Source organism: Salmo trutta, chromosome 29 (assembly GCF_901001165.1).
Source record: "Salmo trutta chromosome 29, fSalTru1.1, whole genome shotgun sequence".
NCBI lineage: Eukaryota > Metazoa > Chordata > Actinopteri > Salmoniformes > Salmonidae > Salmo > Salmo trutta.
Genome location: NC_042985.1, coordinates 14,160,054 through 14,180,053, shown reverse-complemented (window position 1 = coordinate 14,180,053; position 20,000 = coordinate 14,160,054). Strand labels below are relative to the sequence as shown.

The 20,000-nt window shown below is 50.3% G+C and overlaps 1 protein-coding gene across 2 annotated transcripts in view; it reads left to right on the top strand.

Annotated features, from left to right (window-relative positions):
- The window catches only part of LOC115166980 (unconventional myosin-Va-like), a 44,553-nt gene extending 24,996 nt beyond the window's left edge, over positions 1 to 19,557 (top strand). For both annotated transcript variants that reach the window (XM_029720967.1, XM_029720968.1), the window contains exons 2-5: positions 15,919 to 16,029; positions 16,584 to 16,755; positions 16,853 to 16,997; positions 19,391 to 19,557. In XM_029720967.1, the coding sequence (XP_029576827.1) occupies positions 15,919 to 16,029; positions 16,584 to 16,755; positions 16,853 to 16,997; positions 19,391 to 19,553 (591 nt within the window). In that variant the 3' untranslated portion in view covers positions 19,554 to 19,557. The remainder of the gene's footprint in view (positions 1 to 15,918; positions 16,030 to 16,583; positions 16,756 to 16,852; positions 16,998 to 19,390) is intronic.
- Positions 19,558 to 20,000: the final 443 nt, after the last annotated feature.

Below are 20,000 nucleotides of genomic sequence, written 5' to 3'. Positions count from 1 at the left end.
CTAGTGGTTAGAGCGTTGGGTCAGTAACCGGCAGGTAGCCTAGTGGTTAGAGCGTTGGGTCAGTAACCGGCAGGTAGCCTAGTGGTTAGAGCGTTGGGCCAGTAACCGGCAGGTAGCCTAGTGGTTAGAGCGTTGGGCCAGTAACCGGCAGGAAGCCTGGTGGTTAGAGCGTTGGGCCAGTAACCGGCAGGAAGCCTAGTGGTTAGAGCGTTGGGCCAGTAACCGGCAGGAAGCCTAGTGGTTAGAGCGTTGGGCCAGGAACCGGCAGGTAGCCTAGTGGTTAGAGCGTTGGGCCAGTAACCGAAGGTTGCTAGATTGAATCCCCGAGGTGACAAGGTAAAAATCTGTTGTTCTACCCCTGAACGAAGGCAGTTAACCCACTGTTCCTAGGCCGTCATTGAAATATAAGAATTTGTTCTTAACTAAACATTGTAGCACTATGGAATGAGACCCAGACTGGCCTGCTGTGTGTGTGCCTCTGAAAGGTCTGTGTATTCAGGTCTGCTGGTGGTTATAATGGACCAGGATAAACCAGGATAAACCAGGATAAGCTTGATCATCATTGAGCTGCATAATGAGATGTAAAGATGACTAATTGGCCATCTGATAGACCATCTGTTTGACCTTTTTCATGGCAGCTGTTAAAGCTGGGATCTACCAGTCTGGTGACTGGAATGTGTCTCCACCAATGTGCTTCTGTGAGCCTGAGGCCTGAAGACGTTTGTTAGCTGCTATAACCTGATGACTTAGAAGCTTCATCTAGTGGAAGGCTGAAGACCCGAGATCAAACCCAGTCAGTAAAACAGTGTTTTTAACATGTCTTTGATCAGCTGACAGGCTCTTTCCACAGGGCAGGGCTGGGATCTGAAAGCATTCCTGTCATGTTGTGATTGGTCACAGAGTCATGTGGACTGGGTTTGGGACTTTCTGAATGTCCAGCAGTATTGATCATGTTAGATGGTGAAATGATATCCAACCAACCATGGAGATAAAACAGTCTCAGTCAGCACAGTACTGTACTGATACACCAGCAGGTTCTCTCTGCAGTAGACACTGTGTCTGGGGACAGTACTGTACTGATACACCAGCAGGTTCTCTCTGCAGTAGACACTGTGCCTGGGGACAGTACTGTACTGATACACCAGCAGGTTCTCTCTGCAGTAGACACTGTGTCTGGGGACAGTACTGTACTGATACACCAGCAGGTTCTCTCTGCAGTAGACACTGTGTCTGGGGACAGTACTGTACTGATACACCAGCAGGTTCTCTCTGCAGTAGACACTGTGTCTGGGGACAGTACTATACTGATACACCAGCAGGTTCTCTCTGCAGTAGACACTGTGCCTGGGGACAGTACTGTACTGATACACCAGCAGGTTCTCTCTGCGGTAGACACTGTGCCTGGGGACAGTACTGTACTGATACACCAGCAGGTTCTCTCTGCAGTAGACACTGTGTCTGGGGACAGTACTATACTGATACACCAGCAGGTTCTCTCTGCAGTAGACACTGTGTCTGGGGACAGTACTGTACTGATACACCAGCAGGTTCTCTCTGCAGTAGACACTGTGTCTGGGGACAGTACTGTACTGATACACCAGCAGGTTCTCTCTGCAGTAGACACTGTGCCTGGGGACAGTACTGTACTGATACACCAGCAGGTTCTCTCTGCAGTAGACACTGTGTCTGGGGACAGTACTGTACTGATACACCAGCAGGTTCTCTCTGCAGTAGACACTGTGTCTGGGGACAGTACTGTACTGATACACCAGCAGGTTCTCTCTGCGGTAGACACTGTGCCTGGGGACAGTACTATACTGATACACCAGCAGGTTCTCTCTGCAGTAGACACTGTGTCTGGGGACAGTACTGTACTGATACACCAGCAGGTTCTCTCTGCAGTAGACACTGTGCCTGGGGACAGTACTGTACTGATACACCAGCAGGTTCTCTCTGCAGTAGACACTGTGTCTGGGGACAGTACTGTACTGATACACCAGCAGGTTCTCTCTGCAGTAGACACTGTGCCTGGGGACAGTACTGTACTGATACACCAGCAGGTTCTCTCTGCGGTAGACACTGTGTCTGGGGACAGTACTGTACTGATACACCAGCAGGTTCTCTCTGCAGTAGACACTGTGTCTGGGGACAGTACTGTACTGATACACCAGCAGGTTCTCTCTACAGTAGACACTGTGTCTGGGGACAGTACTGTACTGATACACCAGCAGGTTCTCTCTGCAGTAGACACTGTGTCTGGGGACAGTACTGTACTGATACACCAGCAGGTTCTCTCTGCAGTAGACACTGTGTCTGGGGACAGTACTGTACTGATACACCAGCAGGTTCTCTCTGCAGTAGACACTGTGCCTGGGGACAGTACTGTACTGATACACCAGCAGGTTCTCTCTGCAGTAGACACTGTGTCTGGGGACAGTACTGTACTGATACACCAGCAGGTTCTCTCTGCAGTAGACACTGTGTCTGGGGACAGTACTGTACTGATACACCAGCAGGTTCTCTCTGCAGTAGACACTGTGCCTGGGGACAGTACTGTACTGATACACCAGCAGGTTCTCTCTGCAGTAGACACTGTGCCTGGGGACAGTACTGTACTGATACACCAGCAGGTTCTCTCTGCAGTAGACACTGTGTCTGGGGACAGTACTGTACTGATACACCAGCAGGTTCTCTCTGCAGTAGACACTGTGTCTGGGGACAGTACTGTACTGATACACCAGCAGGTTCTCTCTGCAGTAGACACTGTGTCTGGGGACAGTACTGTACTGATACACCAGCAGCTTCTCTCTGCAGTAGACACTGTGTCTGGGGACAGTACTGTACTGATACACCAGCAGGTTCTCTCTGCAGTAGACACTGTGTCTGGGGACAGTACTGTACTGATACACCAGCAGGTTCTCTCTGCAGTAGACACTGTGTCTGGGGACAGTACTGTACTGATACACCAGCAGGTTCTCTCTGCAGTAGACACTGTGTCTGGGGACAGTACTATACTGATACACCAGCAGGTTCTCTCTGCAGTAGACACTGTGTCTGGGGACAGTACTGTACTGATACACCAGCAGGTTCTCTCTGCAGTAGACACTGTGTCTGGGGACAGTACTATACTGATACACCAGCAGGTTCTCTCTGCAGTAGACACTGTGCCTGGGGACAGTACTGTACTGATACACCAGCAGGTTCTCTCTGCAGTAGACACTGTGTCTGGGGACAGTACTGTACTGATACACCAGCAGGTTCTCTCTGCAGTAGACACTGTGCCTGGGGACAGTACTGTACTGATACACCAGCAGGTTCTCTCTGCAGTAGACACTGTGTCTGGGGACAGTACTGTACTGATACACCAGCAGGTTCTCTCTACGGTAGACACTGTGTCTGGGGACAGTACTGTACTGATACACCAGCAGGTTCTCTCTGCGGTAGACACTGTGCCTGGGGACAGTACTGTACTGATACACCAGCAGGTTCTCTCTACGGTAGACACTGTGCCTGGGGACAGTACTGTACTGATACACCAGCAGGTTCTCTCTGCAGTAGACACTGTGTCTGGGGACAGTACTGTACTGATACACCAGCAGGTTCTCTCTGCAGTAGACACTGTGTCTGGGGACAGTACTGTACTGATACACCAGCAGGTTCTCTCTGCAGTAGACACTGTGTCTGGGGACAGTACTGTACTGATACACCAGCAGGTTCTCTCTGCAGTAGACACTGTGTCTGGGGACAGTACTGTACTGATACACCAGCAGGTTCTCTCTGCAGTAGACACTGTGTCTGGGGACAGTACTATACTGATACACCAGCAGGTTCTCTCTGCAGTAGACACTGTGTCTGGGGACAGTACTGTACTGATACACCAGCAGGTTCTCTCTGCAGTAGACACTGTGTCTGGGGACAGTACTGTACTGATACACCAGCAGGTTCTCTCTGCAGTAGACACTGTGTCTGGGGACAGTACTGTACTGATACACCAGCAGGTTCTCTCTGCAGTAGACACTGTGTCTGGGGACAGTACTGTACTGATACACCAGCAGGTTCTCTCTTCAGTAGACACTGTGTCTGGGGACAGTACTGTACTGATACACCAGCAGGTTCTCTCTGCAGTAGACACTGTGTCTGGGGACAGTACTATACTGATACACCAGCAGGTTCTCTCTGCGGTAGACACTGTGTCTGGGGACAGTACTGTACTGATACACCAGCAGGTTCTCTCTGCAGTAGACACTGTGTCTGGGGACAGTACTGTACTGATACACCAGCAGGTTCTCTCTGCGGTAGACACTGTGCCTGGGGACAGTACTGTACTGATACACCAGCAGGTTCTCTCTACAGTAGACACTGTGTCTGGGGACAGTACTGTACTGATACACCAGCAGGTTCTCTCTGCAGTAGACACTGTGTCTGGGGACAGTACTGTACTGATACACCAGCAGGTTCTCTCTGCAGTAGACACTGTGTCTGGGGACAGTACTGTACTGATACACCAGCAGGTTCTCTCTGCAGTAGACACTGTGCCTGGGGACAGTACTGTACTGATACACCAGCAGGTTCTCTCTGCAGTAGACACTGTGTCTGGGGACAGTACTGTACTGATACACCAGCAGGTTCTCTCTGCGGTAGACACTGTGCCTGGGGACAGTACTATACTGATACACCAGCAGGTTCTCTCTGCAGTAGACACTGTGTCTGGGGACAGTACTGTACTGATACACCAGCAGGTTCTCTCTGCAGTAGACACTGTGCCTGGGGACAGTACTGTACTGATACACCAGCAGGTTCTCTCTGCAGTAGACACTGTGTCTGGGGACAGTACTGTACTGATACACCAGCAGGTTCTCTCTACGGTAGACACTGTGCCTGGGGACAGTACTGTACTGATACACCAGCAGGTTCTCTCTACGGTAGACACTGTGCCTGGGGACAGTACTGTACTGATACACCAGCAGGTTCTCTCTGCAGTAGACACTGTGCCTGGGGACAGTACTGTACTGATACACCAGCAGGTTCTCTCTGCGGTAGACACTGTGTCTGGGGACAGTACTATACTGATACACCAGCAGGTTCTCTCTGCAGTAGACACTGTGTCTGGGGACAGTACTGTACTGATACACCAGCAGGTTCTCTCTGCGGTAGACACTGTGCCTGGGGACAGTACTGTACTGATACACCAGCAGGTTCTCTCTACGGTAGACACTGTGCCTGGGGACAGTACTGTACTGATACACCAGCAGGTTCTCTCTGCAGTAGACACTGTGTCTGGGGACAGTACTGTACTGATACACCAGCAGGTTCTCTCTGCAGTAGACACTGTGTCTGGGGACAGTACTATACTGATACACCAGCAGGTTCTCTCTGCAGTAGACACTGTGTCTGGGGACAGTACTGTACTGATACACCAGCAGGTTCTCTCTGCAGTAGACACTGTGTCTGGGGACAGTACTGTACTGATACACCAGCAGGTTCTCTCTGCAGTAGACACTGTGTCTGGGGACAGTACTGTACTGATACACCAGCAGGTTCTCTCTGCAGTAGACACTGTGTCTGGGGACAGTACTGTACTGATACACCAGCAGGTTCTTTCTGCAGTAGACACTGTGTCTGGGGACAGTACTGTACTGATACACCAGCAGGTTCTCTCTGCAGTAGACACTGTGTCTGGGGACAGTACTATACTGATACACATGCAGGTTCTCTCTGCGGTAGACACTGTGTCTGGGGACAGTACTGTACTGATACACCAGCAGGTTCTCTCTGCAGTAGACACTGTGTCTGGGGACAGTACTGTACTGATACACCAGCAGGTTCTCTCTGCGGTAGACACTGTGCCTGGGGACAGTACTGTACTGATACACCAGCAGGTTCTCTCTACAGTAGACACTGTGTCTGGGGACAGTACTGTACTGATACACCAGCAGGTTCTCTCTGCAGTAGACACTGTGTCTGGGGACAGTACTGTACTGATACACCAGCAGGTTCTCTCTGCAGTAGACACTGTGTCTGGGGACAGTACTGTACTGATACACCAGCAGGTTCTCTCTGCAGTAGACACTGTGCCTGGGGACAGTACTGTACTGATACACCAGCAGGTTCTCTCTGCAGTAGACACTGTGTCTGGGGACAGTACTGTACTGATACACCAGCAGGTTCTCTCTGCGGTAGACACTGTGCCTGGGGACAGTACTATACTGATACACCAGCAGGTTCTCTCTGCAGTAGACACTGTGTCTGGGGACAGTACTGTACTGATACACCAGCAGGTTCTCTCTGCAGTAGACACTGTGCCTGGGGACAGTACTGTACTGATACACCAGCAGGTTCTCTCTGCAGTAGACACTGTGTCTGGGGACAGTACTGTACTGATACACCAGCAGGTTCTCTCTACGGTAGACACTGTGCCTGGGGACAGTACTGTACTGATACACCAGCAGGTTCTCTCTACGGTAGACACTGTGCCTGGGGACAGTACTGTACTGATACACCAGCAGGTTCTCTCTGCAGTAGACACTGTGCCTGGGGACAGTACTGTACTGATACACCAGCAGGTTCTCTCTGCGGTAGACACTGTGTCTGGGGACAGTACTATACTGATACACCAGCAGGTTCTCTCTGCAGTAGACACTGTGCCTGGGGACAGTACTGTACTGATACACCAGCAGGTTCTCTCTGCGGTAGACACTGTGCCTGGGGACAGTACTGTACTGATACACCAGCAGGTTCTCTCTGCAGTAGACACTGTGTCTGGGGACAGTACTGTACTGATACACCAGCAGGTTCTCTCTACGGTAGACACTGTGCCTGGGGACAGTACTGTACTGATACACCAGCAGGTTCTCTCTACGGTAGACACTGTGTCTGGGGACAGTACTGTACTGATACACCAGCAGGTTCTCTCTACGGTAGACACTGTGTCTGGGGACAGTACTGTACTGATACACCAGCAGGTTCTCTCTACAGTAGACACTGTGCCTGGGGACAGTACTGTACTGATACACCAGCAGGTTCTCTCTGCAGTAGACACTGTGTCTGGGGACAGTACTGTACTGATACACCAGCAGGTTCTCTCTGCAGTAGACACTGTGCCTGGGGACAGTACTGTACTGATACACCAGCAGGTTCTCTCTGCGGTAGACACTGTGCCTGGGGACAGTACTGTACTGATACACCAGCAGGTTCTCTCTGCGGTAGACACTGTGTCTGGGGACAGTACTGTACTGATACACCAGCAGGTTCTCTCTGCGGTAGACACTGTGTCTGGGGACAGTACTGTACTGATACACCAGCAGGTTCTCTCTGCAGTAGACACTGTGCCTGGGGACAGTACTGTACTGATACACCAGCAGGTTCTCTCTGCGGTAGACACTGTGTCTGGGGACAGTACTGTACTGATACACCAGCAGGTTCTCTCTGCAGTAGACACTGTGCCTGGGGACAGTACTGTACTGATACACCAGCAGGTTCTCTCTACGGTAGACACTGTGCCTGGGGACAGTACTGTACTGATACACCAGCAGGTTCTCTCTGCAGTAGACACTGTGCCTGGGGACAGTACTGTACTGATACACCAGCAGGTTCTCTCTGCAGTAGACACTGTGCCTGGGGACAGTACTGTACTGATACACCAGCAGGTTCTCTCTACAGTAGACACTGTGCCTGGGGACAGTACTGTACTGATACACCAGCAGGTTCTCTCTGCAGTAGACACTGTGTCTGGGGACAGTACTATACTGATACACCAGCAGGTTCTCTCTGCAGTAGACACTGTGTCTGGGGACAGTACTGTACTGATACACCAGCAGGTTCTCTCTGCAGTAGACACTGTGTCTGGGGACAGTACTGGTACTGATACACCAGCAGGTTCTCTCTGCAGTAGAACACTGTGTCTGGGGACAGTACTATACTGATACACCAGCAGGTTCTCTCTGCAGTAGACACTGTGTCTGGGACAGTACTGTACTGATACACCAGCAGGTTCTCTCTGCAGTAAGACACTGTGTCTGGGGACAGTACTGTACTGATACACCAGCAGGTTCTCTCTACGGTAGACACTGTGTCTGGGGACAGTACTGTACTGATACACCAGCAGGTTCTCCTCTGCAGTAGACACTGTGCCTGGGGACAGTACTGTACTGATACACCAGCAGGTTCTCTCTGCAGTAGACACTGTGTCCTGGGGACAGTACTGTACTGATACACCAGCAGGTTCTCTCTGCGGTAGACACTGTGTCTGGGGACAGTACTGTACTGATACACCCAGCAGGTTCTCTCTAGCAGTAGACACTGTGTCTGGGGACAGTACTGTACTGATACACCAGCAGGTTCTCTCTGCAGTAGACACTGTGTCTGGGGACAGTACTGTACTGATACACCAGCAGGTTCTCTCTGCGGTAGACACTGTGTCTGGGGACAGTACTGTACTGATACACCAGCAGGTTCTCTCTGCAGTAGACACTGTGTCTGGGGACAGTACTGTACTGATACACCAGCAGGTTCTCTCTACAGTAGACACTGTGTCTGGGGACAGTACTGTACTGATACACCAGCAGGTTCTCTCTGCAGTAGACACTGTGTCTGGGGACAGTACTATACGGATACACCAGCAGGTTCTCTCTGCAGTAGACACTGTGTCTGGGGACAGTACTGTACTGATACACCAGCAGGTTTCTCTCTGCAGTAGACACTGTGTCTGGGGACAGTACTGTACTGATACACCAGCAGGTTCTCTCTGCAGTAGACACTGTGCCTGGGGACAGTACTGTACTGATACACCAGCAGGTTCTCTCTGCAGTAGACACTGTGTCTGGGGACAGTACTGTACTGATACACCAGCAGGTTCTCTCTACGGTAGACACTGTGTCTGGGGACAGTACTGTACTGATACACCAGCAGGTTCTCTCTGCAGTAGACACTGTGCCTGGGGACAGTACTGTACTGATACACCAGCAGGTTCTCTCTGCAGTAGACACTGTGTCTGGGGACAGTACTGTACTGATACACCAGCAGGTTCTCTCTGCGGTAGACACTGTGTCTGGGGACAGTACTGTACTGATACACCAGCAGGTTCTCTCTACAGTAGACACTGTGTCTGGGGACAGTACTGTACTGATACACCAGCAGGTTCTCTCTGCAGTAGACACTGTGTCTGGGGACAGTACTGTACTGATACACCAGCAGGTTCTCTCTGCGGTAGACACTGTGCCTGGGGACAGTACTGTACTGATACACCAGCAGGTTCTCTCTACAGTAGACACTGTGTCTGGGGACAGTACTGTACTGATACACCAGCAGGTTCTCTCTGCAGTAGACACTGTGTCTGGGGACAGTACTGTACTGATACACCAGCAGGTTCTCTCTGCAGTAGACACTGTGTCTGGGGACAGTACTGTACTGATACACCAGCAGGTTCTCTCTGCAGTAGACACTGTGCCTGGGGACAGTACTGTACTGATACACCAGCAGGTTCTCTCTGCAGTAGACACTGTGTCTGGGGACAGTACTGTACTGATACACCAGCAGGTTCTCTCTGCGGTAGACACTGTGCCTGGGGACAGTACTATACTGATACACCAGCAGGTTCTCTCTGCAGTAGACACTGTGTCTGGGGACAGTACTGTACTGATACACCAGCAGGTTCTCTCTGCAGTAGACACTGTGCCTGGGGACAGTACTGTACTGATACACCAGCAGGTTCTCTCTGCAGTAGACACTGTGTCTGGGGACAGTACTGTACTGATACACCAGCAGGTTCTCTCTACGGTAGACACTGTGCCTGGGGACAGTACTGTACTGATACACCAGCAGGTTCTCTCTACGGTAGACACTGTGCCTGGGGACAGTACTGTACTGATACACCAGCAGGTTCTCTCTGCAGTAGACACTGTGCCTGGGGACAGTACTGTACTGATACACCAGCAGGTTCTCTCTGCGGTAGACACTGTGCCTGGGGACAGTACTGTACTGATACACCAGCAGGTTCTCTCTGCGGTAGACACTGTGTCTGGGGACAGTACTGTACTGATACACCAGCAGGTTCTCTCTGCGGTAGACACTGTGTCTGGGGACAGTACTGTACTGATACACCAGCAGGTTCTCTCTGCAGTAGACACTGTGCCTGGGGACAGTACTGTACTGATACACCAGCAGGTTCTCTCTGCGGTAGACACTGTGTCTGGGGACAGTACTGTACTGATACACCAGCAGGTTCTCTCTGCAGTAGACACTGTGCCTGGGGACAGTACTGTACTGATACACCAGCAGGTTCTCTCTACGGTAGACACTGTGCCTGGGGACAGTACTGTACTGATACACCAGCAGGTTCTCTCTGCAGTAGACACTGTGCCTGGGGACAGTACTGTACTGATACACCAGCAGGTTCTCTCTGCAGTAGACACTGTGCCTGGGGACAGTACTGTACTGATACACCAGCAGGTTCTCTCTACAGTAGACACTGTGCCTGGGGACAGTACTGTACTGATACACCAGCAGGTTCTCTCTGCAGTAGACACTGTGTCTGGGGACAGTACTATACTGATACACCAGCAGGTTCTCTCTGCAGTAGACACTGTGTCTGGGGACAGTACTGTACTGATACACCAGCAGGTTCTCTCTGCAGTAGACACTGTGTCTGGGGACAGTACTGTACTGATACACCAGCAGGTTCTCTCTACAGTAGACACTGTGCCTGGGGACAGTACTGTACTGATACACCAGCAGGTTCTCTCTGCAGTAGACACTGTGTCTGGGGACAGTACTGTACTGATACACCAGCAGGTTCTCTCTACGGTAGACACTGTGTCTGGGGACAGTACTGTACTGATACACCAGCAGGTTCTCTCTGCAGTAGACACTGTGCCTGGGGACAGTACTGTACTGATACACCAGCAGGTTCTCTCTGCAGTAGACACTGTGTCTGGGGACAGTACTGTACTGATACACCAGCAGGTTCTCTCTGCGGTAGACACTGTGTCTGGGGACAGTACTGTACTGATACACCAGCAGGTTCTCTCTGCAGTAGACACTGTGTCTGGGGACAGTACTGTACTGATACACCAGCAGGTTCTCTCTGCAGTAGACACTGTGTCTGGGGACAGTACTGTACTGATACACCAGCAGGTTCTCTCTACAGTAGACACTGTGCCTGGGGACAGTACTGTACTGATACACCAGCAGGTTCTCTCTGCAGTAGACACTGTGTCTGGGGACAGTACTATACTGATACACCAGCAGGTTCTCTCTGCAGTAGACACTGTGTCTGGGGACAGTACTGTACTGATACACCAGCAGGTTCTCTCTGCAGTAGACACTGTGTCTGGGGACAGTACTGTACTGATACACCAGCAGGTTCTCTCTGCAGTAGACACTGTGCCTGGGGACAGTACTGTACTGATACACCAGCAGGTTCTCTCTGCAGTAGACACTGTGTCTGGGGACAGTACTGTACTGATACACCAGCAGGTTCTCTCTACGGTAGACACTGTGTCTGGGGACAGTACTGTACTGATACACCAGCAGGTTCTCTCTGCAGTAGACACTGTGCCTGGGGACAGTACTGTACTGATACACCAGCAGGTTCTCTCTGCAGTAGACACTGTGTCTGGGGACAGTACTGTACTGATACACCAGCAGGTTCTCTCTGCGGTAGACACTGTGTCTGGGGACAGTACTGTACTGATACACCAGCAGGTTCTCTCTACAGTAGACACTGTGTCTGGGGACAGTACTGTACTGATACACCAGCAGGTTCTCTCTGCAGTAGACACTGTGTCTGGGGACAGTACTGTACTGATACACCAGCAGGTTCTCTCTGCGGTAGACACTGTGTCTGGGGACAGTACTGTACTGATACACCAGCAGGTTCTCTCTGCAGTAGACACTGTGCCTGGGGACAGTACTGTACTGATACACCAGCAGGTTCTCTCTGCAGTAGACACTGTGCCTGGGGACAGTACTGTACTGATACACCAGCAGGTTCTCTCTGCAGTAGACACTGTGTCTGGGGACAGTACTATACTGATACACCAGCAGGTTCTCTCTGCAGTAGACACTGTGTCTGGGGACAGTACTGTACTGATACACCAGCAGGTTCTCTCTGCAGTAGACACTGTGCCTGGGGACAGTACTGTACTGATACACCAGCAGGTTCTCTCTGCAGTAGACACTGTGTCTGGGGACAGTACTATACTGATACACCAGCAGGTTCTCTCTACAGTAGACACTGTGTCTGGGGACAGTACTGTACTGATACACCAGCAGGTTCTCTCTGCAGTAGACACTGTGTCTGGGGACAGTACTGTACTGATACACCAGCAGGTTCTCTCTGCAGTAGACACTGTGTCTGGGGACAGTACTGTACTGATACACCAGCAGGTTCTCTCTACAGTAGACACTGTGCCTGGGGACAGTACTGTACTGATACACCAGCAGGTTCTCTCTGCAGTAGACACTGTGCCTGGGGACAGTACTGTACTGATACACCAGCAGGTTCTCTCTGCAGTAGACACTGTGTCTGGGGACAGTACTGTACTGATACACCAGCAGGTTCTCTCTGCAGTAGACACTGTGTCTGGGGACAGTACTGTACTGATACACCAGCAGGTTCTCTCTACAGTAGGACACTGTGCCTGGGGACAGTACTGTACTGATACACCAGCAGGTTCTCTCTGCGGTAGACACTGTGCCTGGGGACAGTACTGTACTGATAACCAGCAGGTTCTCTCTGCAGTAGACACTGTGTCTGGGGACAGTACTGTACTGATACACCAGCAGGTTCTCTCTGCAGTAGACACTGTGTCTGGGGACAGTACTGTACTGATACACCAGCAGGTTCTCTCTGCAGTAGACACTGTGTCTGGGGACAGTACTGTACTGATACACCAGCAGGTTCTCTCTGCAGTAGACACTGTGTCTGGGGACAGTACTGTACTGATACACCAGCAGGTTCTCTCTGCAGTAGACACTGTGTCTGGGGACAGTACTGTACTGATACACCAGCAGGTTCTCTCTGCAGTAGACACTGTGTCTGGGGACAGTATGTAATGATACACCAGCAGGTTCTCTCTGCGGTAGACACTGTGCCTGGGGACAGTACTGTACTGATACACCAGCAGGTTCTCTCTGCAGTAGACACTGTGTCTGGGGACAGTACTGTACTGATACACCAGCAGGTTCTCCTGCAGTAGACACTGTGTCTGGGGACAGTACTGTACTGATACACCAGCAGGTTCTCTCTGCAGGTAGACACTGTGTCTGGGGACAGTACTGTACTGATACACCAGCAGGTTCTCTCTGCAGTAGACACTGTGCCTGGGGACAGTACTGTACTGATACACCAGCAGGTTCTCTCTGCGGTAGACACTGTGCCTGGGGACAGTACTGTACTGATACACCAGCAGGTTCTCTCTGCAGTAGACACTGTGTCTGGGGACAGTACTGTACTGATACACCAGCAGGTTCTCTCTGCGGTAGACACTGTGTCTGGGGACAGTACTGTACTGATACACCAGCAGGTTCTCTCTGCAGTAGACACTGTGCCTGGGGACAGTACTGTACTGATACACCAGCAGGTTCTCTCTGCAGTAGACACTGTGCCTGGGGACAGTACTGTACTGATACACCAGCAGGTTCTCTCTGCAGTAGACACTGTGTCTGGGGACAGTACTAGTACTGATACACCAGCAGGTTCTCTCTGCAGTAGACACTGTGTCCTGGGGACAGTACTGTACTGATACACCAGCAGGTTCTCTCTGCAGTAGACACTGTGTCCTGGGGACAGTACTGTACTGATACACCAGCAGGTTCTCTCTGCAGTAGACACTGTGCTGGGGACAGTACTGTACTGATCACCACAGGTTCTCTCTGCGTAGACACTGTGCCTGGGGACAGTACTAGTACTGATACACCAGCAGGTTCTCTCTGCAGTAGACACTGTGTCTGGGGACAGTACTGTACTGATACACCAGCAGGTTCTCTCTGCGTAGACACTGTGTCTGGGGACAGTACTGTACTGATACACCAGCAGGTTCTCTCTGCAGTAGACACTGTGCCTGGGGACAGTACTGTACTGATACACCAGCAGGTTCTCTCTGCAGTAGACACTGTGTCTGGGGACAGTACTGTACTGATACACCAGCAGGTTCTCTCTGCAGTAGACACTGTGTCCTGGGGACAGTACTGATACTGATACACCAGCAAGTTCTCTCTGCAGTAGACACTGTGTCCTGGGGACAGTACTGTACTGATACACCAGCAGGTTCTCTCTGCAGTAGACACTGGTCTGGGGACAGTACTATACTGATACACCAGCAGGTTCTCTCTGCAGTAGACACTGTGCCTGGGACAGTACTGTACTGATACACCAGCAGGTTCTCTCTGCAGTAGACACCTGTGCCTGGGGACAGTACTATACTGATACACCAGCAGGTTCTCTCTGCAGTAGACACTGTGTCTGGGACAGTACTGTACTGATACACCAGCAGGTTCTCTCTGCGGTAGACACTGTGCCTGGGGACAGTACTGTACTGATACACCAGCAGGTTCTCTCTGCAGTAGACACTGTGTCTGGGGACAGTACTGTACTGATACACCAGCAGGTTCTCTCTGCAGTAGACACTGTGTCTGGGGACAGTACTGTACTGATACACCAGCAGGTTCTCTCTGCAGTAGGACACTGTGTCTGGGGACAGTACTGTACTGATACACCAGCAGGTTCTCTCTGCAGTAGACACTGTGTCCTGGGGACAGTACTGTACTGATACACCAGCAGGTTCTCTCTGCAGTAGACACTGTGTCCTGGGGACAGTACTGTACTGATACACCAGCAGGTTCTCTCTGCAGTAGACACTGTGTCTGGGGACAGTACTATACTGATACACCAGCAGGTTCTCTCTGCAGTAGACACTGTGTCTGGGGACAGTACTGTACTGATACACCAGCAGGTTCTCTCTGCAGTAGACACTGTGCCTGGGGACAGTACTGTACTGATACACAGCAGGTTCTCTCTGCGGTAGAACACTGTGTCTGGGGACAGTACTGTACTGATACACCAGCAGGTTCTCTCTGCGGTAGACACTGTGTCTGGGGACAGTACTGTACTGATACACCAGCAGGTTCTCTCTGCAGTAGACACTGTGCCTGGGGACAGTACTGTACTGATACACCAGCAGGTTCTCTCTGCAGTAGACACTGTGTCTGGGGACAGTACTATACTGATACACCAGCAGGTTCTCTCTGCAGGTAGACACTTGTGTCTGGGGGACAGTACTGTACTGATACACCAGCAGGTTCTCTCTGACGTAGACACTGTGTCTGGGGACAGTACTATACTGATACACCAGCAGGTTTCTCTCATGGCAGTAGACAATGTGTCTGGGTACAGTAATATACTGATCACCAGCAGGTTCTCTCTGCAGTAGACACTTGTGCCTGGGTACAGTAATGTACTGATACACCATCAGGTTTCTCTCTGCAGTAGTACACTGTGCCTGGGGACAGTACTGTACTGATGCACCAGCAGGTTCTCTCTAACGGTAGACACTGTGCCTGGGAACAATACTATACTGATACACGCATCAGTTCTCTCTGGGCAGTGACACTGTGTCTGGGGACAGTACTGTACTGATACACCAGCAGGTTCTCTCTGCAGTAGACACTGTGCCTGGGGACTGTACTGTACTGATACACCAGCAGGTTCTCTCTACAGTAGACACTGTGCCTGGGGACAGTACTGTACTGATACACCAGCAGGTTCTCTCTGCAGTAGACACTGTGTCTGGGGACAGTACTGTACTGATGTAGGCCTTATGTAGCTTTCTGACTTGATTAGACTCTGTAATATGTATTTATGTAATTTATAACCTTTCTCTCCCTTCTCACTCTCCTTCTTTCTCCTCTCCTCTCTCTCAGTTTGCTCGGGTGTGGATCCCTGATGCAGATGAGGTGTGGAAGTCAGCAGAGCTCACTAAGAACTACAAACATGGAGATTCCACCCTACACCTCACACTGGAGGATGGAATGGTGAGTACTGGAGGAGAGGAGGAGGGGGGGTTGCATAACATCCTCTCTTTTGTGATGAGATACACACACACACACACACACAGCGAATCTATCTCATTATTGGTTATTGGAGTAGTTGCAATATATCACCATACATATCATCAAAACATGTCCATATGTCAATGTGTGGTGGAAGGCTGAAGACCCGGCAGTCAAGTCAACCAAGCCCAATAAACCTTTCTGAAACTTGGCCCATTTGGTGGCGTATTTTGATACATGCGTGAGGCTTATGTTCACCACTGTGTGTTTTTTATGTCACTGAGTTACATACAACCAGGTCCCTACTCAGCACACACACCACAGGAGGCTGGTGAGGGGGGGACCAATTACAATAATGGCTGGAATGGACTAAATGGAATGGTATAAAACACAATGAAACCATGTTTGATACCTCCATTTATTCTGTTCCAGCCATTACTATGAGCCCGTACTCCCCAATTAAGCTGCCACCAGCCGCCTGTGATACACACATATATTGTGTGTGATAACTTCTCTGTTTAATCTGTGTTGTCCAGGACATTGAGCACAAGCTGGATGATAAGACAAAGAACCTTCCTCACCTCCGGAACCCTGACATCCTGGTGGGGGAGAATGACCTCACAGCTCTTAGCTACCTCCACGAGCCTGCCGTCCTGCACAACCTTAAAGTCCGCTTCACCGACTCCAAACTCATCTACACGTACTGTGGTATGCCCACACAGACACACACACACACACGCACACACACACACACACACACACACACACACACACACACACACCAACTCCTCTCCTCTTCCTGTAGGCATTGTGCTGGTGGCCATTAATCCCTATGAGAACCTTCCCATCTACGGTAGTGACATCATCAATGCGTACAGCGGCCAGAACATGGGAGACATGGACCCTCACATCTTCGCTGTGGCTGAGGAGGCTTACAAACAGATGGCCAGGTGTGTGTGTGTGTGTGTGTGTGGTGTGCGTGCGTGCGTGCGTGCGAGTGTTACCTGCTCAAAGGTAGTGTGTACACAGATTTCCCATGTTTCAAACCACGTCAGACGGACAGTCTGAGACCTTCCAATGGAAGCATAGAACAGTGTGTGTATTTACTGTCTTGTTATTTATTTAACCTTTATTTAATTAGGCAAGTCAGTTAAGAACAGATTCTTATTTACAATGACGGCCTACCAAAAGGCAAAAGGCCTCCTGCGGGGACGGGGGCTGGGATTAAAAAAAAAAAAAAAAATATATATAGAAATATAGGACAAAACCAACATCATGACGAGACAACACTACATAAAGAGAGACCTGAGACGACAACATTGTGTTAGGTTGTAAATACCAGAGTAAGAACGTGAGGGACACTGAAAACTTAAACCAAGTTTTATTTTCCCTTTGGATCAATACAGCTGCATCAGACAAAGTCATGGTTCCACCAGTGGTGAGATATATATATATATATATATATATATATATATATATATATATATATATATATATATATATATATATATATTCCAATTTGGGGTGGAATCTCCTCCTTCTCTCTAACCATTACGTCTCTGTTGCTAGGCAGAAGATTAAGTGATGTGAGCAATAAACTGTTCCTTCTCCTTTAACGTGACCTGACCTCGTCCCCTTCCTCACTAATCCACAGCTCTCCAACCTTATCAGTGCTGCCACGTGTGATAGTCGTCCCTGCCCTCAGTACATTCCAAGCTTAAATACATCCACCATATACATTATACATTCCCCTCTGTCCCTCAGTTCATCAGTAAGTATATTTCATGATTTCATAAGTCAAGTCAAGATAGCTGAGGCATAGCACAATTGGTTGGGCGCACGTAAAACTGCTGCCATTTCTTCCGGCGCCATTTTACTCAGTTTACAGATTACCGGTTTACAGAGGAGTATAGAGTCCAGTGATGTGTCCTATAAGGAGCATTGGTGGAAAATCTGATGACCGAATGGTAAATAACATCTAGCCACTCGAGAGCACCCTTACCTGCCGATCTATAAATTACGTCTCCGTAATCTAGCATGTGTAGGATGGCCATCTGAATCAGGGTTAGTTTGTCAGCTGTGGTGAAAGAGGAGCGATTACGATAGAGGAAACCAAGTCTAGATTTAACTTTAGCCTGCAGCTTTGATATGTGCTGAGAGAAGGACAGTGTACTGTCTAGCCATACTCCCAAGTACTTGTATGAGGTGACTCCCTCAAGCTCTAAACCCTCAGAGGTTTGTGTCTGTGTTACCTGTGTTTCAAGTGTCCCTCTGCTCCTGGCCCCTCCCTCTGCTCCTGGCCCCTCCCTCTGCTCCTGGCCCCTCCCTCTGCTCCTGGCCCCTCCCTCTGCTCCTGGCCCCTCCCTCTGCTCCTGGCCCCTCCTTCTCTAACTCAATCTGTTTCTTAGGGTTTGTAAGTCAGAACTTAACAAGAAATAAACTGGTGGTCTCTGTTTCTCTTGTTGTCTCCTTTCCTATATTCTATATCTTTCTCGCTCTCTATCTCTCTGTGTCTCTCTCTGTCTCTCTCTCTTTGTCTCTCTCTTCTCTCTACTCCAGGGGTGTTAAACTTATTTTAAACTTGTTAATTTTTTTATGCTCCCTGACGGTCTAGCTTTCATTTCGATGATTATTAGCGAGCTGGACAGAGTCAAGAAGTTTGTTTTCCTACACCAACCCCCCCCCCCCCCCCCCTTCCCCCCCACACACACAATATAATGTTATTTTCCCCCAAAAAATCAACCACCCGCTGGCCGGATTGGAGCCCCTTGTATATGTTTGTATGTTTGACACCCCTACTCTTCTCTATTGTTCTCTTCATCTCTCTCTCTCTCCTACTCTGTTGGTCTCTATTTTAAAACTCGGTGTGCTTTCTCTCTGCAGGACCCAAGGAGTCAATGTCACACACACACACACACACACACACACACACACACACACACACACACACACACCTGAACACTTAGTATGGCGTGGCATTGATCTTTCTGTTTGACAGAATGAGCACACAGAGCACTCTCTCACATACATACACATGCAAAACACACCTATTTTACACACAGAGCTTTTTCACACACACCTAGTGAACACACATTCTCTCTCTTTCTCTCTCTCTCACTCTGTAGCATAGTGACCTATGGTCCCAGTTGGCATCTATACTGTACAGCATGTTGTCTGCTAGAGTGACCTCACACCGTTTTCAGAACCATAATGGAACTTAGTAATGACTTTCTGTTTTTATCTTTGATTTTTTCTGTGTGTTGTTGACTGAGCCAAATAAGCTGCCACATAGCAGACTCTTGCTTCCCTCACCGTCTCCATCTTTTCTTCTCTCCTGTATTAGAGATGAGAGGAACCAGTCTATAATCGTAAGCGGTGAGTCGGGAGCAGGGAAGACTGTGTCAGCTAAATACGCCATGCGTTACTTTGCTACGGTCAGTGGAGCAGCCACAGAGGCCAACGTAGAGGAGAAGGTCCTTGCATCCAACCCCATCATGGAGGTATGACTCCTCTCCCTTCCCTCGCCTCTCCTCTCCCATCCCCTCGCCTCTCCTCTCCCTTCCCCTCGCCTCTCCTCTCCCTTCCCCTCGCCTCTCTTCTCCATCCCCTCGGCTCTCTTCTCCCTTCCCCTCGCCTCTCCTCTCCCTTCCCCTCGCCTCTCCTCTCCCTTCCCCTCGCCTCTCTTCTCCCTTCCCCTCGCCTCTCTTCTCCCATCCCCTCGCCTCTCTTCTCCCTTCCCCTCGCCTCTTTTCTCCCTTCCCTCGCCTCTCCTCTCCCTTCCCCTCGCCTCTCTTCTCCCTTCCCCTCGCCTCTCCTCTCCCTTCCCCTCGCCTCTCTTCTCCCTTCCCCTCGCCTCTCTTCTCCCTCCCTTCCCCTCCCCCTCTCTCTCCCTTCCCCTCGCCTCTCTTCTCCCTTCCCCTCGCCTCTCTTCTCCCCCTTCCCCTCGCCTCTCT